Source organism: Dreissena polymorpha, chromosome 3 (genome assembly GCF_020536995.1).
Source record: "Dreissena polymorpha isolate Duluth1 chromosome 3, UMN_Dpol_1.0, whole genome shotgun sequence".
NCBI classification, from domain to species: Eukaryota; Metazoa; Mollusca; class Bivalvia; order Myida; family Dreissenidae; genus Dreissena; species Dreissena polymorpha.
The window spans coordinates 52,752,575-52,765,623 of record NC_068357.1 but is presented as its reverse complement, the minus strand read 5'-3'; the positions used below and the strand labels follow the sequence as shown (position 1 = coordinate 52,765,623).

Genomic DNA, 13,049 nt, shown 5'->3' with positions numbered 1-13,049 from the left:
GCACATGAGGATTCACAGTCACACTAAATGAATGTAAAAAGATGAGGCTCAAAATAATAGTGACAAAACAAACTATTCAATGAAATAAAACTGTCCAAATTTTGTTTTGTTGACAACTTTATATTATAAAGTTATACGATTTCAGTTGGTAAATAGATGCAATTTAATACAAGATATATAATAACCATATATCATGACTTCTCATTATATTCCAGTCAAGAGAGAAGTGCCTTCTCCCTAAAATTTGACCATAAGCCGACCCCTGCATAGCAAAGTCCTGGGGTCTGCACTATGTGTCAGCTTCGTAGCCTGGAGAATTTGGGTTCAATCCTGGCTTGGGGAACATTCTATAGGTCCAAAGTACTGGTTCTACCTTGGAAACTGACTCAAGGTCTCTCGAAGCAAATGGCTTTTGATGCAATCAGCTTAAAATGAACATGTTTAAATAAGCAAACCTGACCAAAATGGTATTTTATCCCGAAACATTGACAAAATAACATGTTGAAATGGATACATAAATAATGAACATCAACAGCAAATCAATAGCTTGCTTACTTTCATCAATACATTGAGGAAGTAGCCCAGGCTCCTGTCTTGTATATACGTGCTGGGATCATGTATTTCCTGATATACGACTGCAACAAACACAATCCAGAGGATTTACGTGCACAAAAACATTCAAAATGTATCAAATTCATAAATACTTAAAACAATTTAAACAAGAGATGTGTTTGTCAGAAACACAATGCCCCCTAGTTGCTTCAATATTGCAAAAGTTATAGCCAATGTTAAAGTTTTTGGACTGATGGACGGACTGACTGACGGACAGTTCAAATGCTATATGCCACCCTACCGGGGTCATTAAAACATTGAACATGAACTGACAAAACATAACAAGAGATTGCCAAGCAATATGGTCCCCTACCGGAGTGAAACTCAACCATTGTCAGTATTTTTTTTTTTTATTATTTTTTATTTGATGCCATAGCAACCAGAATTTTTGACGTAAGAACAAAATGAAAAGACGTGCATAATCTCCATATTGCCATCTATCCATGTTTCAAGTTTCATGAAAAAAAATTGATCAACTTTTAAAATTATCGCAGGATCCAGAAAAGTGTGATGGACTGACAGACAGACTGACAGATAGATGGAGTGCAAACCATTAGTCCCCTCCTGTTTCACCGGTAGGGGACAATAACCAGAAACAGAGCAGATTGACATATTGCATTTTCATGTTGACCGCCATACCACATATTTCAATTAGGGATGCAAGAGGTTAACCGTTTAACCTACCAAAATGATCACTTAAACGGTTACATTTTTTTGAAAAGGTTAACCAAATTGTTATTAACGCTTTTTTTAATGGAATAAAGGGCATGATTTTTCTTTTTAAGCACGGAACACGGCGAACTACCGCTGGCATCTAGTTAACATGTCACATAACAATGGTAATAAATAATGTGTCACAGCACTAGTACAGCAATAAATCAGTACCTCTGTGGTTACAAAGGGTACGTTTTGATCAGGAGCTTCATTGTGTTGTATTACTCGCGAAATTTTAACGTGTGAACTGCGGGGATTGGGGGCTATTAGTGTAGACTTAATTGATATATTTATTCCATCGTAATCAAAATCAGTTGACACGTTAGACGGCTTTATTTCTGTTTTGTTAACCAATATCCAACATTGATTTCTCGCAAAAATAAAGTGCTTATAAGCAGCAATTTTATCAAGATTAGCATTTGCTTTTAAAATCTTGACCAGTTAAAGAGGTATTTGTTTTAATTTAATTTAATATCATAAGTAGTGATTAACATAATCAGCGTTGCCATCACAATCGTCTGAAAATTTTTCAATTAAGAAAGTAATTTTTTTAATTAATTTGATAACATAACACACTTCAAACAATTATAAAAACATCAAATCATTAAATTTAGTATGTATTTAATTGCTTCGGAATCAACAAAGAAACACAACATTACTGGGAGCTATACGATGAGAACATAACATGAGCAGCCGCACCAAAAACAAGAGTTCCGCGGTCGGAGATGACCGCATTGAAGCCGGATTTTTGATTTAAATGACAGGAAAGTACCTTTCGTGTTTTTGTCAATGCAATACCAAAGTATTAACAACTTTAACATATTTACATCCAAGGTCACAGTGACCTCGACCTTCAAATGAATGACCTTGAAATGACCAGTGGTCATCTAAGTGTGCTTGCAAACCTTTACGTCAAGTTTGGGATTCTAGGTCCAAGCATACCAAAGTTACAACAATTTTAACATTTTAACATTTAAGTTCACAGTGACCTTGACCTTCAAATGAATGACATTGAAATGAATGACCTTGAAATGACCAGTGGTCATCTAAGTGTGCTTGCAAACCTTTACGTCAAGTTTGAGATTCTAGGTCCAAGCATACCAAAGTTATAACAATTTTAACATTTTAACATTGAAGGTCACAGTGACCTTGACCTTCAAATGAATGACATTGAAATGAGCAGTGGTGATCTTCTAGTACTGGCCAACCTTTATGTCAAGTTTGAAGACTCTAGGTACAAGCATACCAAAGTTATAACATGGAATAAGAACTTTAACATTTTTACCTACCAAAGTTATAAGAACTTTAACATTTTTACATTCAAGGTCACAGTGACCTTGACCTTAGAATGAATGACCTTGAAATGACCAGTGGTCATCTAAGTGTGCTTGCAAACCTTCATGTCAAGTTTGAAGACTCTATGTCCAAGCATACCAAAGTTATAACAATTTTAACATTTTAACATTTAAGGTCACAGTGACCTTGACCTTCAAATGAATGACATTGAAATGACCAGTGGTCATCTTCTAGTACTGGCCAATCTTTATTTCAAGTTTGAAGACTCTAGGTACAAGCATACCAAAGTTATAACATGAAATAAGAACTTTAACATTTTTACATTCAAGGTCACAGTGACCTTGACCTTCAAATGAATGACCTTGAAATGTCCAGTGGTTACTTACTAGTTCTGGCCAACCTTCATGTCAAGTTTCAAGACTCTAGGTCCAAGCATACCAAAGTTATAACAACTTTAACATTTTTAAATGAAGGTCACAGTGACCTTCACCTTCAAATGAATGACCTTGAAATGACCAGTGGTCATCTGTTAATCCTGGCCAACCTTCATGTCAAGTTTGAAGACTCTAGGTCCAAGCATACCAAAGTTATAACAACTTTAACATTTTTATATTGAAGGTCACAGTGACCTTCACCTTCAAATGAATGACCTTGAAATGACCAGTGGTCATCTGTTAATCCTGGCCAACCTTCATGTCAAGTTTGAAGACTCTAGGTCCAAGCATACCAAAGTTATACCATGAAATAAGAACTTTAACATTTTTACATTCAAGGTCACAGTGACCTTGACCTTCAAATGAATGACCTTGAAATGACCAGTGGTTACTAACTAGTTATGGCCAACCTTCATGTCAAGTTTCAAGACTCTAGGTCCAAGCATACCAAAGTTATAACAACTTTAACATTTTTTATATTGAAGGTCACAGTGACCTTGACCTTCAAATGAATGACCTTGAAATGACCAGTGGTCATCTGTTAATCCTGGCCAACCTTCATGTCAAGTTTGAAGACTCTAGGTCCAAGCATACCAAAGTTATACCATGAAATAAGAACTTTAACATTTTCGAGCACGCCGCCACCCCGCCCGCCCGCCCGCCCGACAACATCAATCTATAAGCCGAGATTTTTTCGAAAAAAATCCGGCTAATAAAATAATATACTTGAAAATGAACATTGTGTAGATCTAATCACTTTTTACACATATGCTTTTATGCACGAATAAAAATTTACAAAATTTAAAATTATTAAAATAAATTTAAAAAATCTATTATAAAAATGATATGGCCGCTTATGTAATCAACGCAAGCAATCTTAAACAATTTTTTTCTTTTCAGAGTTCATGTATGAGTAATTTAACATTTATTAAAAAAAACTTGAACATTTTTAATTTCTAAGGTTGTCAAGTTCACCGGTTAATATCCAGCTACAATAAAATGTTAAGCGGTTTATATTTTGTGTAACCGGTTGCATCTCTATTTTTCATACATTTAATTACCTTTCCCACTGAAATCTAGGCCACTCACAACTGTACATGTACTTGTCTGTGAGTTGACAGCCATCCACATATTTTAATACATTTAATCATACTGTACTGAAATCCCGGCCACTTACATCTGTACTTGTCAGTGAGTTTCCCTGCTGAGAGTACTGCCAGTATAATCTTCACACCCATCACTGAGACCACACCCTGCTTGCTTCTGCAATGAGCATTAACCAATTACAAAACCTGCATGCATACAAGACCCCTAGGCTGCTGTAGCTGATACAACATCTTAGGATTCTTTAATTTATATATTTTTTAAGCATCATAACGTTAAAAATATTTCAGAAAGGCCTGTGACTTTTTACAATGCCCCTTAATGCACCGCTTTTTTTTTTGTTTACCTTTAACCTTGAAGGATAACCTTGACCTTTCATCACTCAAAATGTGCAGCTCATTGAGATATGCATAACACATGCATGCCAAATATCAAGTTGCTTTCATAGATATTGCAAAAGTTATGATCAAGGTTAAAGTTTTGGGACACATATAATGACAGACAGACAGGCGGCGGGCGGGCGTGCAGGCAGGCAGGCAGGCAGACAGGCAAACAGACAGACAGACAGACTGACAATAAACAATATACCCCGGATCATTCGATCCGGGGGCTTGAAAATAGGCCTGTCTCAGAAACTAAATTTGGCTACATTTCTGATCAATACGTGTAAACAAGTATGCAACATGTCACAAGATCTAAAAGTATCTTGAATCACCATTTTTAGTTGAAAATAGGAGGAGAATGAGGCTCCTTAACCCTTTGCATGCTGGGAAATTTGTCGTCTGCTAAAATGTCGTCTGCTGAATTTTTAAATTTAGCATTTTCTTCGATTTTTTTCATGCTACTATCAGAATAGCAAACAGTTTGGATCCTGATGAGACGCCACGTTCTGTGGCTTCTCATCTGGATCCAAACTGTTTGCAAAGGCTTTCAAAATTCGGTTCCAGCACTGAAAGAGTTAACCACTCACCCAAGAAACTGTTTTTCAGAGGTTTAATAGATGAAATAATATGTTACATCTATGTGCCTTGTCCTTTTTAGAGAATATATTTTCAATTATCTTACTATTAAAGTGTATATTAAAAATATGACACCAGGGGCGTGTCCAGTTTAAACCTCAGTTACATAATTAAACAAATTTTGAGGAGGACCACGAGCATATGTTACATACTAAATAACAAAGCCATGGGGCTCATTGTCTCAGCAAATGTTATTTTCCGTTGTTTTCATATTAAATGGGGTGTGGTAAGCTTTGACCCAAGGAACATCATGTTAACAGACTTTGTAGAGGACCTCTAGGTGATGCTTTATACCAAATATGAAAGAATGAAATTTGCTGGTCAGGTTTAAATAATAAGATTTTTAAAGGTATTCTACAAAGTCTACAAAGAAAATGGTGACCCCCAAGACAAGGCCAGTTTTTACCCATAGGCAAATAAAGGTAATTTGAAAAAGCTTCCCAGAGGAATTCTAGATGATGCAACATGCCAAATATGACAGCAATTGGTTAAGCAGTTTCAATATACAAGATATAGAATATATATAAGATTTTAAAAGTTTTTCTCTATAAGGGTCTTTGCTCAAGTGACATCTTGGGGTGCGGCCATTTATGACACTAGGGGCATAATTTGAACAAATTGTGTAAATAATGTCTACATTTGGCTTAAGTGAGCTATAAAACACACCAAACCATGCATAACATGGAACTTTAAAATTATCATGTGGGAAGGGGACACTCCTTCAGCATCCATTCAATCCGCATTCCCCAGTGTTCCTAACCTTCTTGACTGCATACAATTTCCATCGTTAAATAACCATTATACACATTAAAGTTCTTAATTTCTGAAACAGTGCCATATTGTAATTTGCAATGCAGTTACTGAGGAGAAACCATTTTTCTATTTAATAAATGATTACCCAAAACAAAGACAAAACTAAGCAAGGTCATGATTTTAGATATAGTTATATGAAGTCTGGTTGAAATATCTCAATTCATGATTGAGTAGAATTTTTTTCTCAACTTTGAGGAACTCTTGCCATTTGCACAAATTATGAGGACTTTACTAGCATATTGATATTATGCACCAATCCACAAAATTTCATCACACACAATTTGTAAGATTTTGATCATGAAACCATACTTCATGTTTTAATCTTCTTTTTAAATATTTTACACCAATTATAAACCAGAATAACCAAAATTGCTCTACATCTTTTTATTTAATAAAGGAAGTATACATGTAAAGTTTACACAAAATCTCTCAAGCCATTTGTGAGAAAACAGCATACAAAAAGCATATCCCAATGTATTAACCCTATGTGAATGACAGTTTTCAAAAGGTAGCGAAATCTCCCAACTTACTGGTCAAAAAGGTTCAGGAGGAGATTCAAAGTAATGTCAGCAAGTAGCTCCACCTCTCCTAGCTGTCTGTCACTGCAATGGGTGTGGCCAAATATGCTAATGAGCAGTGTTAGGAGGTCATCACAGCCAATGGTGTCCTGGGATCCTGTTGCAAGTCCCGCCTCCTCAAATTCCTGTTGAATGGTGTAGAGATCCACCATATGCACTAAAAAGATAAAATTCATGAAGACAAAATAACCTTCAAAACTACAAGATAATCCATGCCATTGGATGATTGGCCCTTAAAAGCTGAATAAATAGATAAGGACAATAACTGTTACAGCCTGATAACCATTTTTATATTGGTATCTGCAGGACGAAAACTGTTACAGCCTGATAACCATTTTTATATTGGTATCTGCAGGACGAAAACTGTTACAGCCTGATACCATTTTTATATTGGTATCTGCAGTTAAACATTCCATCCTCAACACTATGGATTACCGGTCATGACCTAATATATCGCTAAATTGGTGCAAATAGGTACCACGTGACATTGAAATTAGAAGGCACATGGTACCTTTTTTTCACCAATCGATCGAAATGTAAAAAATGCATGCCCCCTCCCCTTCGCCAACTTACATAAAATATAAATAGTATAGCCCCCCAAAATTGTATCATTATGCATATGAATGCATTAAATAACACTAGATTAGTAAAGAAACTGGATGGGAAAGGTTTCCTATTGTTAACATTATGAATATCAATGCGATACGCTTGTGTTCCATTACTTATGTCATACTAACAGAATCTAATCTTATCAATAATTATGATATTCAGAGTCAAACTTTCACAAATAAAAGTCTTCTTTATTGATGTTTTATGAGCCCACGCCCTTTGACTTGTTGACATCCCAATACATAGGCTTCTTCCTTTGCTCTCTAGTTATAAGCCTAGCAATTTGGTCTAAGATCTCTAGCTATCATGAGTGTCATGATCTTAAGATGATTAACTCTTGATCCATTTGCTGATGTTATATATCTACCATGTAGTATTTACTTCCCTTGAAATATTTGATACTGATTGTAATAATGTATGTTTGCTTCACTTCACATGTAGCCATTGAACCATTAACACGCAATAAAAGTATATACAAACTTATGGAGTTCTTATGATTGATTAACACATAATCATAATGACCAACATTATGACATGACATTATGACAGTGAGGAAACAGAATCGCCTTATTTATACTAACTTAGGATTAGACAGAAAGGTGCAAAGCAATGTACATGCTGATTCTTTGAAGGGTCATAACTTGACACATACATGTATATGTGCTGCGTTATGTGAAAATGGGTCTTATGCCATATGCACCAAGATCCAGATCTTGTCCTATGATTTTCTAGGTGACATACAGAGCAATTGCAGGGGCTAGTCTGGAGCTAAGTTGACCCCACATGGCATAACAAGGGTGTGATTTAAAAACCACCCTTAGGGATAAAATTGCCCTACCCCCTAAGATGGTTCAACTAAACTCTTAATTTGTACATAAAAAAGCAAATTTAAGAAACATTTGTAAAATTAATTTGACATTAAAAGGAAGGAAATCAGCTGAAAGAAGGAGGAATAACACCTCTGCATAAGACTTTTGTGCATGACACTGTTCAATTTGAATGAATATAAATCAACAATCATCTTACACTTCAAGCATTTCTGTATATGATGAACCTTTATAGCAGTCCTGTATGCAGCATATTTAACATCCCCATGCTTGGCTGAAAAGGCATTGGTATAAATACAACATTTATATTATACATATTGATAACTTGTTACGTAAATCCTGCACAAAATTATATCAAACAGAATGAAAACAATGGACAATATTGTATTTTCTTTACTTGAATAGCATTTCAGACTAACAAATTTGATGTGATTACATCTATTAAATACTCAAATAATTTGAGTTTCAAATGCACTGTGGTCCAAAGGAACTATCAGACATACATGCACCAAATTTGTGTACCCAGTCTCGTCTTTATTTCTGAACGCTTTTTCCAAAAACCAAATTATTAACACTGAATTTTAGTCAGTTCAGTAACATAATTGCACTAGATTTCAAGTTATTTCAATGCTGTATGAGAAGGAAGGCCAGTCCATACCCATGTCCTCAACAATCTTCAGCCAGTATGGATGATTCCATGATGTGTTCTCAGTGGTATGACTGAAAAATGATTTTGACTTTCAATCAACATTTAATATAAAATTAACAGTTCCACAGTGGCAATATATCCAAATACCTGGTTTAGTTGAATGCTTACTTATAAGATATGATAATTTCACAATGTCATTGTGTATATTTTAAATTAAATTTGAACAGTTTTTTTCTATTGACCAAATAACTCATTCAAATTAAACAAGGGATGTGTTTGTCAGAAACACAATGCCCACTACTGCGCCGCTTTGATTTTTTTACCGTGAAGGATGACCTTGACCTTTCACTGCTCAAAATGTGCAGCTCCATGAGATACACATGCATGCCAAATATCAAGTTGCTATCTTCAATATTGCAAAAGTTATGGCCAATTTAAAGTTTTCAGACAGACGGACTGACGGACAGTTTAACTGCTACATGTATATGCCACCCTACCCGGGATATAAAAAAATATGCACATTTATCATTGGATGATACAACACCAAATTAACAACACATGGACGGCAGACACAATCCATAATATAGCCATTCCAAGCAATGCCTTTTTTGAGAGAGGCAATTGAAACTTATTGAGTGACTTAACATGATCAAATTCATTTCATTCACAAGATTCAACAAATGACACAATGGAGCCCAACATGGGAGCAAACAATTAACTGTGGTCAAAAGAAAATATTGTATTTTCTTAAAACAAAGACATGTTCATACATTTTAAAATAAAAATGAGACTAACTTAACAAAGTATGGTACTCCATTCTCTGTCTGTGTTCTTTCCCAGCCTTCTACTATGCAATCTGAAAAAAAAGCACATCCGACTAAATTACAACTCACTTATAACTACATGCATTCAAGGCAAATGGCAATTTAAACCAATCAAATCATGGGGAAGTCAATAAGTGATAAAGACTTTTGATAAAAAATTTCATGGCAACAGTTCAAGACTGTAGTTTAAAACGCAAAGGGCAGTAGGTATTAATAATGAAATCGCTAATATATCAATCGGGAGTTCCTGTACTATGAACTTAATTCAGTGCTGGATATTAATGTCTGTTATCTACTGTACAGCATAATAATATATATTATAATCATAAAAATGTTAATAATGATGATAATGCAATTAATCCTCCAATAACTGTGTATCGAGCTGTTCAGGAAACAAGTAAAATAGTTGCTGAATTGATGCAAAGAATACAGCAATAAATGATTAACCTTCAAAGATTTACTCACAAAATGAATGGAATAGGGTCAAACAAAATAAATTGTATGGTTCCGGTAACGGCTGAAAAAACATTAGTTAGGGTAGGTAGGTATTTTTTTTTGTCTTTTCGATGGCTCACATGCTTTTGCAATGGCTATAGTGTTTAAATATATTTTGTTAACCATACATTGTCTTTTTATTTCAGAAAATGCCCATAATTCCATGATACTAACCTCTAAGACACATCTTCATTCAGTTATTGAACTATCCATCCACATGGAACAATAATTAATATTAATGGCAATGTCCATTTAAGTTCCATGCTGTTTCAGGAGGTACCGCAGGACAAACATAACAAAGCAATAAATGAATATGAATCTAATTATATACAGATCCACTTACATATCAGTGAAACCATGCTTGTCTTCATATCTCATTTTCTAAGGATAATCTTGTCAGATGTTTTAACTTTACGAGTAAACTAAACGCTAACAATTTGCAAACACTTGTTTCGGTGATATACAACCACTGAGTAAATTACTAATAAATATGTTGTTTGTATCTAAAACGTTTTATACATTGTTGATTATCACAGGCATTTCATTAATCCCTTCTAAATGAATGATCTCCATCGTAAATTTGATTGTTATTTGCTATTTTTTGCATAGCGTTACAATTTATTTTCTGTATAGTCTGCCATCTTGTGAAAATGATATAAGCGACAGGTGCGCAGAGCAAAGTAAAAGGTATTTATCAAAACGCTGGCAGAAACCATTATTTTAGCGTAAAATTGGAAAAAAACACGTAAAATCAGATGATTGATAATGAAAGCGGAAGTGGCAAATACGCGGTTATTTTCCAGCAATATCTGACGGTACCCGCGATTTTTTTCCAAGATGTTTTTTTTACAAGACGAAAAATAGCATGGTCGGGACCAAAATCGTAGGTAGGGTCGGCAGGGCTTTTTTTCCTTCTTTGGGACCCACTGAAAAACAGCCCTTTCCCCTCGGATTTTTTCTCTCCTCAGCAGGTAAATTTTCCCCCGGACTTCATTTTTTCCCCCTAAAAAAACTTTCCTTATTTTCCCCTAAATCCGCAGTTTCGAGTGTTTTTCCTCAAAATCCGGCATTTCGCGCGATTTTTTCCCCTCAAAAAAGGCCAGGCCCTTTCCCCAAAATCAGATAAAAAACCCTAGTCGAGTTACCTGAACCATACAATTTATTTTGTTTTGCCTAGGGATAAATTTGGATTATTTCAGTTGAAGTAAGATTTTGAAATGTAATAATAAATTATACTTGTTTTCCACATTTTGTTGTCTGTCTTTATTTCCATGCTTAGTATAGTAATTGAAACAAAATACTCGGAGTGTATGTGTTTGAAGTAATCATAAGAGCTGCCTTCTTAAAGGGACTGTCAACCACGACGACGAAGAAAAGAAAAATTGTAAAATACCGTATTTTTTACAATTATTAGTTAATATTGATTAAAGTATAACAACTGGTAATTTACATTACTTGAAAAAAATTGTTAAGTTTTCATATTTTCAGTATATTCGGTAATAAATTTTACTGGGTATGTCTACCAGATAACTACCAGTTAACTATAAATAATGCCAGTAGATTGATCATCATCGTCACGTGGTAAACCAAGGAATGCAGATTGTGCATGCGTAGTGAATTGAATACATTTTATATATAAAATGATCAATCTACTTGCGTTATTAATAGTGTGCATATCGTTAAGTCACCTATTTTCGCGATGTACTTTTGATTTCACATCCGAAATTCTATTACCGAAGATACTGAAAATATTAACTTTTTACAAGTAATGTAATTTACCAGTCTTGATATTTTAATCAATATAAACTAATAATTGTAAAAAAATACCCTAGTTTGAACTTTTCTTTTTTGTCATTGGTGGTTGACAGTCTCTTTAGTGTAAACAAAGTGATAACAATTAGGACGCGCTCTATATAAGGGAATCGTACAATATAAAGATATCTTAAACAGGAATTAATTTTTTTCCTTAGGAATATAAACAATACCCTATTTTTGACAAAGTTAAAATATATTGTTACAACAAAGAAATTCATGAACAATATTATAGAAATCGATTTTCAAACACATATATCATAAGTTACACCATGTTCATACTTTCATGGATTAATCAAAGAAATCATAAAATGTATTTAAACTTACAACGGCACATTTACAAGTTAATGTTTCCAATACATTTATTTTCAAGTGCAATAACATCAACATTTTGATCATATGAACCGGATGATCATGTCCGAAAATTACTCAATGTAACAATGTGCTGCTTTTACTTTACCGTACAAGCTTAGACCTTCATCCATCACGCATGCTTATCTCGTCTATGATAGGTGCAATAAAAGCGAATACAATTAATAAAATATGCACACAAAAGCAAACAGTTAAGTACGAATTTAATAAATTTGTACGCGTTTACAGCGGTCCATACAATAACCGAAAAGCACCGAAAAGCACCGAAAAGCACTCAATTTCTCTCTATATATATATACAATCGTTTTTAGTGTATGTTAACGAGTTTAATTAGTAATAAATGGTTATATGATTGTATGTTTATACTACATTGTGCCCAAAATGGAAAATATCGGCAATTACCGACCGAAAAGCACTTCATGTTGAAACCGAAAAGCACTCAATTTCTCGCTATATATATATATGAATATTTGCGTTTCTATTGGGTGTAAACGGATTGAATTAGTTATAAATGGTTATATTTCATGCACATTTATACTACCTTGGGTTTATAACGAGGTATTAATGCCCGAAATTGGATAAATATCGGCAATATACCGACCGAAAAGCACTTCATGTGAAGACCGAAAAGCACTCAATTTCTCGCTATATATATGAATATTTGCGTTTCTATTGGGTGTATACGGAGTGAATTAGTTATAAATGGTTATATTTCATGCACATTCATACTACCTTGGGTTTATAACGAGGTATTAATGCCCGAAATTGGATAAATATCGGCAATATACCGACCGAAAAGCACTTCACGTGAAGACCGAAAAGCACTCAATTTCTCGCTATATATATGAATATTTGCGTTTCTATTGGGTGTAAACGGATTGAATTAGTTAT

General features: G+C 34.4%; 1 protein-coding gene across 1 annotated transcript in view; it reads right to left on the bottom strand.

The window, feature by feature from the left end:
- The window catches only part of LOC127874157 (dystrophin-like), a 28,611-nt gene extending 16,224 nt beyond the window's left edge, over nucleotides 1-12,387 (bottom strand). Inside the window, exons 1-7 of the mRNA XM_052418347.1 lie at nucleotides 12,247-12,387; nucleotides 9,451-9,511; nucleotides 8,665-8,726; nucleotides 8,206-8,280; nucleotides 6,523-6,727; nucleotides 4,234-4,319; nucleotides 556-635 (exon numbers count right to left, since the gene is read on the bottom strand). Of these exons, the coding sequence (XP_052274307.1) occupies nucleotides 556-635; nucleotides 4,234-4,319; nucleotides 6,523-6,727; nucleotides 8,206-8,280; nucleotides 8,665-8,726; nucleotides 9,451-9,511; nucleotides 12,247-12,271 (594 nt within the window). The 5' untranslated portion in view covers nucleotides 12,272-12,387. The remainder of the gene's footprint in view (nucleotides 1-555; nucleotides 636-4,233; nucleotides 4,320-6,522; nucleotides 6,728-8,205; nucleotides 8,281-8,664; nucleotides 8,727-9,450; nucleotides 9,512-12,246) is intronic.
- Nucleotides 12,388-13,049: the final 662 nt, after the last annotated feature.